General features: G+C 45.0%; 3 protein-coding genes across 6 annotated transcripts; 1 reads left to right on the top strand and 2 right to left on the bottom strand.

Moving 5' to 3' along the window:
• Positions 1–2,368: 2,368 nt before the first annotated feature.
• On the bottom strand, positions 2,369–4,429 carry LOC127784044 (uncharacterized). The gene is made up of 6 exons (XM_052311224.1): positions 4,242–4,429; positions 4,087–4,140; positions 3,877–3,987; positions 3,725–3,795; positions 3,267–3,460; positions 2,369–2,697 (listed from the first exon to the last, which is right to left on the bottom strand). The coding sequence occupies exons 1-6, from the start codon at positions 4,301–4,303 to the stop codon at positions 2,620–2,622; spliced, it is 570 nt and encodes a 189-aa protein (XP_052167184.1). The 5' UTR covers positions 4,304–4,429; the 3' UTR covers positions 2,369–2,619.
• Positions 4,430–5,352: 923 nt separating this feature from the next.
• On the top strand, positions 5,353–6,953 carry LOC127784796 (E3 ubiquitin-protein ligase RING1-like). The gene has a single exon (XM_052312174.1). The coding sequence runs from the start codon at positions 5,543–5,545 to the stop codon at positions 6,614–6,616; it is 1,074 nt and encodes a 357-aa protein (XP_052168134.1). The 5' UTR covers positions 5,353–5,542; the 3' UTR covers positions 6,617–6,953.
• A 4,782-nt stretch (positions 6,954–11,735) lies between these two features.
• On the bottom strand, positions 11,736–13,939 carry LOC127784797 (transcription factor bHLH94-like). 4 transcript variants are annotated; one of them, XM_052312176.1, is made up of 4 exons: positions 13,793–13,935; positions 13,146–13,688; positions 12,547–13,005; positions 11,744–12,187 (listed from the first exon to the last, which is right to left on the bottom strand). In XM_052312176.1, exons 2-4 carry the CDS (start codon positions 13,653–13,655, stop codon positions 12,086–12,088), a joined length of 1,071 nt encoding a protein of 356 aa, XP_052168136.1. In that variant the 5' UTR covers positions 13,656–13,688; positions 13,793–13,935; the 3' UTR covers positions 11,744–12,085. The 4 variants fall into 4 exon arrangements, with proteins under 4 accessions (XP_052168137.1, XP_052168138.1, XP_052168136.1 ...); XM_052312177.1 differs by having other exon boundaries at positions 11,736–12,362; positions 13,146–13,939; XM_052312178.1 differs by having other exon boundaries at positions 11,736–12,282; positions 13,146–13,938.
• Between the last annotated feature and the right edge of the window lie 681 nt (positions 13,940–14,620).

The raw sequence follows: 14,620 nt of genomic DNA, 5'->3' as shown, positions 1-14,620 counted from the left end.
AATAACATATACAATGGGTTTATTAACTATCAAAACTGGTGTAATATAGGTCCCATGACAGTATAGTGGGTGGTTTGTCTGACGTAGCAATTTGACCCGAGCAACAGCGTTGCGTGGGCCTCACCATGTCAAGGCCTTTTCACTCCTCTCTCTCTTCACCTATCTCTTTTTCTCTTTACTTGGACGGCGAGGGCATCCATGTTAGCGAGGAGGGTGACAAAGGGGGTAGGCTAGTGCCAACGTCGGCGACAACGCTGGTGGTAGCGACCACGCAAGCTGTGAGGCCGAGCTGCTCTGGCTTCACATGTAAGCGACACATCCCTCTTCATCTCGAAGCCGATGTGGTGGTCATTTGGCTTGACACCATCACTACCGGTCCGGCGGTGGTGCGTGTACGCGCCCGCTTGAGCGCGTTGGAGAGCGCGGGTGCGGTGACGCAAGCCTCACCACACAGGTGTCCCTGAGGAGCGGCGATGGGTCAGATAGCAGCGTTGTGGCGGCGCGCAATGGTGTGGCATGCCCGTGCCGCCACCTCGACGCATCCGCGCGCGACGCGTGGCATGCGGTGTGCCCGACGGCGACGATGAAGTAGGCTGGCGAGGAGCTTGTATAGCTTTCGGCTTTCCTGTGCTGTCCACCGGTTTTGACAGTTGAATGCCTCGTGGTATCTGGTATTAAGGTTCAATGATAATGATCAAACACGCCATCAAGTTAAGAGACCTATAATAAACTTATTCCTTTATTCGGAGTTACGTGCGGCCCATTTTAGTTAGGCCTAAACGGGTTTCGACTAACCAGCTGCGCCCATATTTGTTGGGTCGGAAAGGGAGTTGGATTATTGGAGGCTTAACAACGGGGCTGTGGATTACATGCGTTGGGATGTCGACTTACATAGTTAGAGCATCTCCAACAGCCTCCCCATCCTACTCTCCAAGCCAAATTTTAATAACTTTGGACAAAAAATGCACTCCAATAGAATGGCTATCCCCCTAGCCAAAAAATAGCAATGGCTAAAGATTAGCTCAAGCTAGCCAAATTTGGCCAGCCGTTGGCCATCCACACGAACTAGCCATCTGTGGGCCCCATCATCTTTTTCCCTTCTCTCTCTCCACCATTGCCCATGCCCTCCCTCACTCCACCTATTGCTAGTGGGTCCCATGCAAATTATTTCACCATTTTTTTCCATAGACTTAGAGTAGAGAGGATGAATGGAGAGACTGTTGGAGCAAACAACGATTTTGACTTGATAAATTAGATGGAAAGTTGGCCAAATAGATATTTGGAGAGTGAGATTTAGAGAGGCTGTTGGAGATGGCTCTCACGTGCAACTCATATCGATGGGATTTCTCTCAACCGGTCTAGACCGAAGCTCGCTTGTTTGTCTGTTAGATCGAGCTTGCGCGCTTCAGATACGCAGCCTAGGGATTCCGTGTGAGGGATGATCTTGACGCATAAGGGCTAAATATTAGTATCTCCCAGATCCGTTTTTCCATCCCAGCAGCCCTTTGTCCTCTTCCTCCACCTCAGTGGCCATCCTCCTCCTACCTCTCTCCTTGACCATCGTCGTCAACACCAATAACACCTCACTATTCCGAGATGTGGCCCGAGCTCTTGCTCCGGCAGCTGGCGGCGGAATAGTGAGTGCAGATTGAACTCCTCGTCGCCTGTCATCACTCACCAATGCAAACATTTCAAGTCTATAATATAACCATGTCTGCTCATAGTCATACTGCATTTGACCGCAAAAAGAAGACGACTTGTGCTGTTGTGCATATCAGAAAAACAAACATGGCATAGTCTCCTTCACTCGACAGACACGCTGAGACTGTTAAATGAGCAGACGAGTTGAATTGACAAGCTTTATGAAGCTGATGCATCTGACAGTTTTTCCTTCAGGCAGACAAACGAGAATCTTGGCTAATCGTCGTAGAGGGTTCGTTCCCATGCCAGATCTCTAGGTCAAATATACCATCCACAAATGTGAACATATTTGATCGTACCACGCATGCAAATTGAAAGACATGCTTTGCATATCTGAAACGGAAAACATTACAGAGTCTCTTTCGCCTGAAACTTTGAAGTGAGAAGAGCAGTTGAATTCATAAGCTAGGTGAGAAGTATGATCTTGGAATGTCAATATTGAAGTAATAAATCTGATTGACTTCTCTTCCAGTTTACATAAAGATTTCTGGACTAGATTTTTGGTGGCAAGGCAATTGATAGTCGAGTTACTACAATCCAATCAGTCTGAATTTTGAGTGTGCTAACCCTGATTAATATTTCATGGCCTCCCTTCAAACAAAGGGTAAAAATAATTAGCAACATCAAAAGAGTAATTTAGCACGCATGAAACAACAGCAGAAGAATATGTTCTTTCAAGTTTCAATCCGATATACTGTTTTAGATCTTCAGTTGTATTTTACAACGAGATTACAGGATGCTTCAGCTTCGAGCATCCAACACACATCATCACCTAGTCTTGCTAGAACTACGGCGTGGTTTCATTTTAGGGCATCACAATATATATGTACACAATAGATGCTTAGAAAGAACAAAATAGAAAATAACGATATTTACAACAAGAATAATTTTGGGCCTTCTGATCCACCAGATGCTTGGCTATGGTTTGAATTCCTTTTCGAGCTCTTCAATGACAGGCTCCACAGCAGCGTCTATCCGATTGCTGACATCTTCAATCTGCAACATGAACAGGATAATGGTAAACAGTCAAATTTAATATTGATAATTCAGGTAATGACAACAAGAAACTATGTATAGCGTATACAGTAACAAAAGCAAGCTGTTTTTCATCTCATCTAGATGCTAGAGTTCTCTTGAAAATTTATAATTGAGCTACCAAAGCTTGTTTCGAGAGAAGCCATGTCCAACTCTCTTTGTTTTCTTTCCCAGTACAAAGTGAACATATGCTTTCCCCAGCCCAAAGCCATGTCTAATTCATAGTTTATGAAGCTGCTGAAAAAAAGAATTGAATCTGTCCAATTCATAGTTTATGAAGCTGCTGAAAAAAAGAATTGAATCTGTCCATGGTTCCTTGCAAGCAACAACTAACTAACCTTTAGTCAAAAGCCAATTCAATAGTCTGAAATGGTCAGAAACATGTAATTGCATATGATGTTTCTAACTGTAACTTCTACTACATCTAAACAGAAAGCATGCTAATCATGTACCGTGGACATAACATTCTCATTACTAATATATATATCCTTGACATGATGATATATATACACAACAATTGACATACATACCTTCTTTATGATGATTTCAACCTTCTGTGCATCCTTATCCACTATCTCAGCAATGTACTCAACCTCCTCGGCCAACTTATGCAGGGTACCATTCTCTGGTAGAGCATTGGACACATTAGCAGCTAACTTCTCTGTCACCTCCGCGGCGTGCTCCACAACCTCCAATGCAGTTTCCACATTTTTTGTCACCTCATCTAACATAGCAACACAAGTAGAGTTATATGGGTATGCCATTTAAGGGGTAGTTGATATGAATAACTGATAAACAATTAGTGAGCTATGGTGAAAATGATTTACTCCAATGCCATTTGCAAGATTAGTAGTTGTATGGATCTAAAGCGATCACAAACAATTAATGAGCTAAGGGGAAATGATTTACTCCTATAACATTTGCAAATTAGCAGTTGTATTGGGTCTAAACTCTAAAGCAACCAGGTATTGGATTTGTGTAATTGCACCTTCGGCTTTCCTGGCCCTATTGTAGAACGGCACGGCCGTGTAGACTACGCCTCCAAGCACCATCTGCACCCTGAGAAAAATACGAGAGATATCAATCGCAATGGTTCTCAGAACAGCAGTACAATACGGTATTTCTTCCCCCAATTCCTACCAAATTGGAAGCATCGGTAACGGCGAGAACCCAAGCTGTCGGTGGCCGGCGTCAGCGGCAGCGGCAGCCAAATCCGCCGGAACTATGTCAGATTTCCCCAGAACAACCCATCTGACCACACAAACCAACCATCTTAATACAAGCCCTTGACCTAAAATTCTCCAAAAATCAAGCAAGAAAAAGCGCTGTTCTTGCTCAGAGACCACATACCCGGAGTCGATGCCGCTCGAATCTCCCGCACCATCGCCAGGATTCTTGATCCCGCTGCATCGAGACGGAGCAAATCCAACAAATCACTCGATTTCACATCCAACTTTGGTTAAAAGTAAAACTCTTCAGAAATAAGCAACCAAGGGAACGCATACCTTGGGTCTTCCTGGCCGGGTTGCGCGGCGGCTCCGGTCGCCGGCAGCGTGAGGGTTGCCATGGGGAGAGATCAATTAGGGGAACAAGCGGTAGGTGGACGGAGGGAAGAAACGACCCATATGTTATTGCCGTGTTCTATCGTGTTTCTGATGAAGTGATTAGTCATCCGCATTAAAAATTCGATAAAAACGACTTGGAGTAGTAGAGGAGGAAGAGGAACGAGTACAATTTACACATGAGGATTACCTGATGATCAATCAATCGCTTTCGTGACGCAGACCTTAATTACCTCCCGTTTACGTGGGCCTGATGGGCCGACTTGGCACGTACTCCTTCGGGACGGCCCAGCAACTCTTATGCTGGCCCGGGTCATATTTTAGTCCTCCCCTCTTGGTCCAGTACTCCCAGTCAAACGCAGCAGTGTCGTTTCAAAATCGCAAGGAGAATTCAGAGACCATCAAATACTTGGCGGTGGAAAGTTTCAGAAAAAGCTTATCGATGATGGTGATTTTGCGATTGATCTCCCACTGATTGCGTTAGGATTTGGATTAAATATATTGCCTAACAGAGCCAACCCGATTCCGTCGGACAAAAATTACCCTAAACAGCGGCGGCGTCACAAAGTCGTCCACTGTCGGCCACATAATTAACCCGTGCAGTCGTCGTCTTCTCCATTACTCGTAGTATTAAGTAGTGACACTTCACTGTCATGGCCCCAAATAGGGCCACTAACGAAATCTCGCTGCCTCTCTCACCAACGAACTGAGGCCGTCAGATGCCAAAACCAACGGGATAGATCTCTTCAACTTGCTACTGCCGTTCTACAGATACTGGAGAATAACTCCTTCAGCTTTCCTTTCGCCTGCAGTGTTTCCATTCAAAATTAGGATTATCGCCTTTGACTTTCCGTAAGCCGAGGTCGCCGCCTGCTGCTATGCGCACGACCATATGTTACAGCAAAACCGATTGCTTGTCACTGAGTAGTGGGCCCCAATTTGTGTCTTGGCAATCTGGGCCCACAGTATCAGTGACTGCATACAAAAGATTAGGTCATTCTGTGCTTTAATTTTTTTGGCACTCGTAGCGTGTGTGCTCTCCAGCTCCACCTCCACGCATTCCCCCCCAAACCTTTACCAAACCCAACAACAACGACCAATCCACTCCACGTCTCCACCCCAATTCCACCACCACCGCCGCCGCCGCCGCCGCGGGGTACTCACACCGATGCGCGCCGCCGTCGCCGCCGCCGAGCTGCCACCGCCGGATCGTCGCTAGGTGTTCCGCGCCGCGCCGCGCCGCCATGTTGTACCCGGAGCGGCCGAGCCGCGTCAACGGGACGGCCACCGTCGACTGCTCGGCCTACCCGCTCGACTGCCACCCGGTCTGCCCAGGCGGCAGCTGCTACGAGATCGCCGAGCCCCCGCCGCCGTCGCCGGTGGTCCCGCGCGTCGACGTGGCCGTCGACGACCACCACCTCCCCGTACGCCTCCTCCTCACCGTCTCACTCCTCTCCGCCTTCCTGTTCATCTCGCTCGCTGTCTCCACGATCCTTCTCTACCGCCGCCGCGTCGTCCTGCGCCGCCGGCGCCGGGCCGCGACCGCGCCGCTCCCCGGCGACGACGGGTTCGGCGACGGGGATGAGGAGGCGGGGGGCGGCGGCGGGGATGTGCACCACGTGTGGTACATCCGCACGGTGGGGCTGGACGAGGCCACCATCACGTCCATAGCCACCGCGGAGTACCGCGCCGGAGTTGGGTGGGGAGGGGACTGCGCGGTGTGCCTCGGCGAGTTCCGCGACGGGGAGCTGGTCCGCCTCCTCCCGCGCTGCTCGCATCCGTTCCATGCGCCTTGCATCGACACCTGGCTCCGCGCACACGTCAACTGCCCGCTCTGCAGATCCCCAGTCGTCGTTCCCTCCGATCTCCCCGCCACGGCTACCGAAGGTGAGGCGGAGGGTGGTGGGCAAGCGGAAGAGCACCAGGTGTTTGATGAAATCTCGCTATCGGAATCACGTGCCGATGTCTCCGAGGATTCTGACGCCTCTTCGGACACTCAAAGTGAGGACACAGCAGCTTCACCAGAGGATGGTGGGAGGGTGATGCCTAAGCCAATACGGCGCTCGGCGTCCATGGACTCACCGTTATTCCTGGTGGTTGTGCCTGAAGCGCAGGACGATGCCATGCGGGGTGATCGAAAATTTCCGAATGGTCAAGAGATGAAGTTATTCAGCGTGAAAGAGAAGGATGCAACAGGGACGTCTTCTTCCTCTTGCCAGGCAGGGCGGTTTGGGATTGGCAGATCGATGTCGAGCAGTGGGCAGGGGTTCTTCTTCTCACGGAATGGGCGTTCCAGTAGTGCTGTGTTACCACTGTGAGTTGGCATGATTTTGCTGTCAAAGGGAGTTGCAGCCTCAGCAAAGCTGGGAGCTGGTAGTGTGTCATGTCTTTTGATAGAAAGCGTATAGCAGATAACCAGAGAGCTGAAGTAGCTCTTGGAGAAAATCTCCTTCTGAGACAAATGAGTTGACAATTGTAACTGTGGAGGTGATAAGTACTTCTTGAGTTGATGAGCTCGTGTAAATTTGTACCTCCCAGGTCGCCTGTATCATAGTTTTGAGCTTGGGATCTAGTGAATTTGAAGGAACAAACTCAAGTTTGTCTTCTCTCTATATCATGTACTTCCTTTGTTTCACAATGTAAGTCATTCTAGCATTTCCCACATTCGTATCGATGTTAATAAATCTAGATAGATATATATGTCTAGATTCATTAACATCAATATGAATGTGGGAAATGCTACAATGACTTACATTGTGAAACGGAGGGAGTAACACAATGCAAGTAGGGTTGGATTATCACCTACGAAAATAGCACATGCACTAAAACAATTTATCTATAGCTGTGTAAACTAACATTTGCTGACAATGGCTGATGCTATTATTAGATATTTACTTTTGCATGAAACCATGGATAGCATTGAGGACATATAGAAATGAGGGCTTGGTTAGTAATTCAGCATCTGCTAACCTTATTTATCAATCGATGTTGTGAAATTTGGTACGTATATTTATCAAGTGGATGCTCTGAAATATTATGCGTAATTGGTACTTCAACACTAATGAGCTAACATATAATAGCTTTTGTGAATGAGGCTTTATTTTTTGGCAGGATATACATGAACTGAAAAGTAATGCTGTGGTTTCTCCTGCAGATTTAGGAAGGATTCACCAGATCAAGGTACCTCATATCAGCTCTTCCACTTTCCTCGCTTCTTTATAAGTATCAGTTTTGGAGCCCAAAGCAAGGTGCATTTCAAGAAGTTCCATTACATTTCAAATTAGACAAATTGCACTTGAAGGCTCTGAACTATTCTGTTTTTGTAATCAGACTCCTATCCTTTTAATTTGTTGTACCTCTGTTTCCATAATAGTCAGCCTGTCAAGAAGTTCCTATTAAGAAAACCTCTAAGTTACTGATTCAGAGTATAGCCTGAATGCTGGTGTATGAGATACTGAATTACAGTAATCGCTTTACCAAAAATCTGTACAAAAGTGGGATTAGAGACAAAGCAAATGACAGCCTTAGGGGAGGCCAAACTGCAAAGAGTGGTTGTGGAGAACTAGCATATCAGCTAACCATTTTTGTGAGTAAGTCAGGTTGGAAAAGGGCTATAACTTTCAAATTGTCTCCTCTCCTGCTTCGTCCATGTGCAGTTTAGCCTTTAGCATAGGATTCAGAGTTTTGCAAAACTTCTGCATTTAGATGCAGTAAGTATCACTCAGTTGCCATTTTTTTTTTCAGTTTCTCTTGGCCTTTGTTTAGTAGCTGACCGGCTGTGGCTATGTCATTAAATGTCTTATGCGATATTTGGTTAAAACACTGATTTAAATTTATTCTTATTAAATCGTATTTATCTCAAAGAAAGACATTCAACTTGACAGTTATAAATTAACTTGACGTTGTGTTTAATTAGAAAAAGGAATTATTTTTTTTTCCAGCATTGCAACCATCTATGCTCTCTTTTTTTTTTTGTCTCAACAAATTACATTAGCAGAAATCGCTAAAACTATTCATTTTATAACTTTGCAGGCTTTAAGATGATTTAGTAAAAGTAAAAATCACACATTTATATTTACTCTCTGTTGCAGCTTCTCCATGTTAGTGAAGTTGTGTGTTTCTGTGCAATATCTCTGTTCTTTGTCTCGGCATTCCTCTCCTGTTCAGTGAGGATCAAGTTTGTCAATTCATGCTTAAAGAAGTTGAATAAATATTTTTCCCCTGTTATTTTTTTATGCAATGAATGTCTCTTTTTTATTTTGAAAAGATATGGGATCACTATATCAACATTCTGATGTGTCTTCTCTTAAAGCTCTATTCCACCTTCCAAATTCTGGTAAATATCAATATGCCCAACTGTCAAGTAATTCTGTTAAGAATCCATATATTTCTGGATTATAATGAATTTAAGAATATATAACTACCTTCTACAATCATACCTTTAGTTCACTTTTAAGCACTGCAGCATATATAAATGTGACTTGAGCAACCATGTTAAATTCTTTCTATCAAACATCTAAAAGACTAATTGTTTTTTACCACTTACTTCGCTATTCTGATAGATGAACAAAAATATCTTTATATTGATTGTACTTGTGTTTTGAATTTCCTGTGTTAATTTACTTGATGGTCTACCCACTGCCCCTTTAACATGCTTGGGTGAGATCTCAGATTAAGGAATGGACATGTCTGGAAGGAACTTGGATTGTTAATATGTTGAAGCTTATGCAACAAACATTTTACAGCTATAATTCAGCTCTCATGTACCTCCAAATTTCTTCATTGATAGATGTGCAGACTGCATAGTAGACCATTTTTTGTTTGGGAGCTAATGCATAGATAAAATTGTCATATTTGATAAAATATCACACCAACCAAAATTTTTTTTTCGCTCGTGCTTCATCAAAGTTGCTGCTGCTGGTTCTTCTTTTAGCTACCTTTGCAACCACTGAAAAATCCACTGATGCAGTTATGCTTGACTTTGTTGCAACCTTTACGTCTTCTTCGTCAATCATTGTTTCATCTCTTCCTGTTCCCAACCCTTTGTTCAAATGGGGTTATTTATTAAAAATGCAAGCAAACAAAAATTATGCATCTGTTAAGCTGTCTTTTTTTTTTTTTTGTTTCTGTGCTACATGATGGGGTTGCGCTGCTGTTTTCCAGTTGTCCACTGACTACTTTGGTTGATGAGCAGGAAAAGTGTACTTTTATAGTGTAACATATGCACCCATTTAGGTTGGCATGATTCATTTGTTTCGACATGCATTGTTATATTAGCTTTCTCGCTTTTCTATTCTGATATATTTCGATATGTATGACAGACTTCCACTGTTTGAAACTTGAACAGCACTCCTTTTCCCCCTAAAATATTTATGCTTTCCGTTCCATTTAATACACAGATGTTTCTCTCTCTCTCTCTCTCTAGCCAACTAAACCTGTTCTTAAGGTGTATCTTTGTGTGCTATTTGGGCACTGCTTCCATCAAACAATTCATTTCAGAATAAATTTATTCACAAAATTAATTGTACAGTTAAAACCTTAAGAGTTTTTATTTGTTGTGTATGACATGCTAATAGGTGTGGGAAGACTCTACAATTTCTTGGTTATTGTTACATATAACTTTTAGTCAAGCGGTATGGTTCTACTTACATATCTTCAACAACTACGGTTAGTATCAATCTTGTTTAGAATTCAATGTAGTTGTCTGCTTAGAAGTCTTAGCCTGATAATTTTGTACTACTAAATAATTACATTTTTGCATTTCCCTGAAGTTATGATTAGCATGCATGTAGGTGTCTGTCCGAAGGTTTTTCTTATTAAGATGAAGCACTAACATTTTCATCTCATGCGTGGTTAGTTTGATGGGACCACTTTATTATGAATCAGATTCATCTGAATGGAGTCAGTTAGGAAATTCTGTCTGAAGTATATTACTTTATAGTCTATTATTCAATTCACAGAGGATTATAAATTTCCTGATACCGTGCTTTTGCTTGTTTCAAGGTTCAAGTGTTCAACTTGGAGCATAAAGGTTTTTCTGTCATTATTCTTATGGAGTCCTGGAATAGGAAGATAAGTCGCCTCTAACCTATAGACCCTCAGGAGTAGGTCTTTATAAAGATTTGTGATCTATGCTATGTCTGCTGTGGAGATTGGTTGTCACAGAGACTATTATAATAAGCTATGGTTATTCTACTTAAGTAACAACTATCTTGTTTCGGTCTACAGCCTGTTTTGCAGATTTTGAGCCATGTTTTTTTATCCTTTTTGGTGTCCCTATACTGCAAAAAGTAGTTGCATTCTATTGAATCAATGTATGAGATGCGATCCTTCCATCTATGCAAATATGCATTATGCATACGTCTAGGCATAAGGTGCATAAGTTTATCTGTCATGGTCCAACTCGATGATCCTACCAGTATATCTTGTGTTCTTTGGTTTGCTTCCTTGTTTTACGGATCTGTCATTTTCATGGCCACTCACATGCGTGCACAGATACATTTATACGCACACATCGAGTTGCCCATCTTTTTTTCTTCATTTTACTTGTGTGATACTAGTAGAGTTGCACATCTTTCCCTAGCAACTTGACCTTTTGGGTGAACGGTTGGTTGGTGAACTTTGGGGTGATTGGTTGGTGCATGAAGTTAACTCCACACTGACGTTGCTGTTTATCCTTTTCTTTTCTCTCAGGTGGCTCCACTTCTTTATTTTACCAGATGATGCTTCGATGGAGCAGAACATTTGAAGAGCGAAAACGACATGCAGCATGAGAGCAAGTGGCACATGTGTTTTGTCCTGTCGGTCGAATCAATCAGGGTGCAAGCATCACATAGGTGAAATGGCTGTGCAGCTCTTTCACTATTTGATCAATCATGCTTAGATAGAAACGGTAAAAGGTCAATCAGGTAAAGGACCCTGTTGTAGAATCTTTTCTTGGGTCAATGAGAGGACACAGCTTGCGTCCTATTTTCATTTCTTTCTTATCGTTTTCTTGTTATCGTTTTGCTTTGCTTTGCTGATTTGATGTTCATGTTTGTGCTTTCCTTTAAAGGCTTCTATCTTGTTTATTGTAACGAACTGATTATGGTACACTGAAACTTTTTAAACCCATCACTTTCAAGTGCCCAACTAAAGGCCTGATTGAGCATTTTCTTTTGTTGGGCTTCTATTCCTTTACATGGTATCTGAGCTTCTCGTAATATTTAGAATTTCGGTATACACAGCAGAATAGACCGAAGAACTATTTTTAGAGAGGGCTTTTTGGCTATTTGCATGAACTTCACTTGGTTGATCACAGGATGGAGGAGCAGAATGAACGTTCAGGAAAGTAACGGGCAAGCTGTGTGGCCACAAGATGGGGAATCTTTGGTATTTTGGCAGTAATTGGTGCTTCACAAGGGAAACAGAATCCTCGCAAGAAGGTATTGAAACAGCTCCTGTCAATTGTGTCAGGTCCTAAGGAACATGGTAGCACCCACAAGGAATGTCATGTGTCATGTCTACTATGCAATTGTTCTCTAGCTAGAGCATATAAGTATTCGTAGTTTTATTTTCAAACGTAACGTACACAGCTAGCCATGCATGCGTTTCACTTGCACACTCCACATATGAACAAATCAGTCCATTATTATGAAATGATTCAACACTAATGATTAATGAAACTGCTAAGTACATAAAGGCACAATAATATTAGTTTGCACAAGGAAGTGGCTTCACTTGCTAGAACAACTAATCATCATCATTCATACATGCTAGTAACACGTAGTTGGTTGGTATGCTAATTGCTAATCTAAACTACAGCCCTGCTCTTCTTGAATCTTCTCAATGATCTGATGAGCGGCGGTTGCAATCTCATCCACAGACGTAAGCTGGCAATCATCCTCCACCTGCCATTGACGACGAGATCACTTGAGATGACGATCCATTGGCAGGTCAAACAATGGCCCTTTTTTAGGGAACCGCAACCTTTTAGCTACTCCAGCTGAGCTCCATTAAAGTAAACAGATGGGGGAATTTGGAGCAGTTGTGCAAGACAAAGCAAGATACAAAATGCACGGAAACCTAGGCACCAACAACTTGTTTCAGTGTGATATTGCTAACCAGATATAGGTACTATGCATCTTGGATTGAGAGCCACACATATGTTTAGTTTGCAATCAGATCAAATTGTTTAGTAATGGTACTAGATGTGAGGAATGCGTAGTAGATTGTAGATCTGTAGTAGTCGTACTTGGATTTTTTTTACCTTGAGGCTGAACGAGTAGAGAACCATGTGGCCGGCGCTGGTCATGTTGAGGTGGAGCACGGTGAGCCGGTGGCCCTGCAGCGCCACCACCAGCCGGAGCAGCTGCCTCGGCCGCCGCCGTGACAGCACCCGCAGGTTGGCGTGGCTCTCCACCATGGTCACCTCGACGTCGGCCACCGCCGACGGCTTCGACCCTGACGCCTCGGCCTCGGCGGTGCCTGCTCCGCCGTCGTCACGGCCGTGCACCTCGTTCACAACGGGAGCCACCGGCGCCGCGGCGGTGGCGGCGCTCATCGAGTACTGCGGGAAGGTGAAGAAGCTGGCGAACGGCGCCGCCGCTGCCGCCGCGTCGTGGGCCGCGCATTGCCGGGAACTCTTCCGCGCCTCCAGCGACTGGAGCAGCTGCTCCAGCTCCTTGACGAAGTTGATTGCGCCGCCGACGATGGACGCCTGATCACCCTGCGCACATAAGCAGTACTGCATGAAGAGAGAACGCCATGCAAATGCAAGATAAATCAAAACTCAAAAGCAGTACGGCCGGCGAGGCGAAGCCGTGGAATGACCGGCAGTGAGGTGAGCTAGCAAGCTAGCTGTGTTACCCTTTGCGCGTAGGACGGCGGCATGAGGGAGCGGAGCACGGCGAGGTACTCGTTCATCTGCTTGCGGCGGTTGCGCTCGACGGCAATGTGGGTCATCCGCTGGCTCTCCACCTCCTCCTTGTTCTTCGCCGCCCTCGCCCGCCGCCGCTTCCTCCTCCCCGCCTGCACCGCCGTCGCCGCTGCCGCCACCGCAGCCTGATCCTCCTGATGATCACCAACCCCTCCTGCATTCTCCGCGCAATTAGCAGGCTCTACCGGCGGCGGCGGCGGCGCCATGGCAGCAGCAGCGGCGGCGGCCGCAGGGATCTCTATCTCCTGGAAGCCATGCAGAAGCATCGATGAGCACGCGGCGGCGTCCCAGTTGCCGCCGTCCAAATCCATCACTCCCTCGAAGCCACTGAACGGGCTGCTCCAACCACCTCCACCTCCACCACCTCCTCCTCCTTCCATGGCGCAACGACGACGACCAAACAGATCACCACGCGAGAGCAGCACGGCCTCCAGTGCCATGCCTCCGCAGGATCTCACCTCTCAACGAGACACCTTTTGCACGCACGCACGCACGCACAAAACAAACTGTGGATCAAGAAGAAGCTAGGTTTCCTCCATTGGATAGCGCGCGGTTGTTGTAGGCGGCAGCAGCTCACCTTGTAGCAACAGGTTGGCTTTGGCTCGATGGACACGTGAAATAGCTAGCTTAGCTCAGCTCTAGCTCTAGCTGCGGCTGTTTGGGAATCGAAATGGATGGAGCCATGGAATGGGAGAGCATGACAACGAGCAGGGGGAGATGAGAGTGTAGTATAGTACGAGTATACTATAGGAGTGATTGATGGGAGGGTTTGGAAGGGAGTGGATTTTGGTGTGATTAGGCCATAATTTGGTCGTGTGGGGTAAGACGTACTTTTGTCGCCCAAAAAGGTAACGGAACTTTTACCGAGCCTCGGACGGGCCTGCAAAAACCCGGCCCAGCATGGCTAAGATGATGAAGAATATTTATCCTTTTTTTATCATTTCCGAGTTCCAACCGTTTTAAAGTTTTTTGGAACAAAAATATCAGTGGATTGTTTTATCATTGGACTGTGAATTACCGCCCGTCCAAATACAAGAAGTATGGTGTTTCAATAGTTCATTAGGATAAAGCTTTGATTAGCAGTTATTCCGTTAATATATTATTTATGTAATACAAAAGAAGAATAATAGTAAGTACTTAATTAGAGTACAAATATAGTGACATCAAATTCGTGTAAAAAATATTCTAATATTTGTTGGTCAAAACCTTATCATAATGAAATGAAATACACCTTATCATGCTGAATCCTAATCTATTCTATAACAAGATGATATCAGGTGGGTACTAGACCCGGTACCCTAATGGTGCCAACGACAACGCTTTGTGCTCCAACGCCACCATCTATGAGACTCACAACCTCACTCATCTGGATCTAGCTCGTCAACTGTGGAATTGAGCGGTAGGG

This window comes from Oryza glaberrima, chromosome 9, assembly GCF_000147395.1.
Source record: "Oryza glaberrima chromosome 9, OglaRS2, whole genome shotgun sequence".
Lineage (NCBI taxonomy): Eukaryota > Viridiplantae > Streptophyta > Magnoliopsida > Poales > Poaceae > Oryza > Oryza glaberrima.
This window is presented reverse-complemented; position numbering and strand designations above follow the sequence as displayed.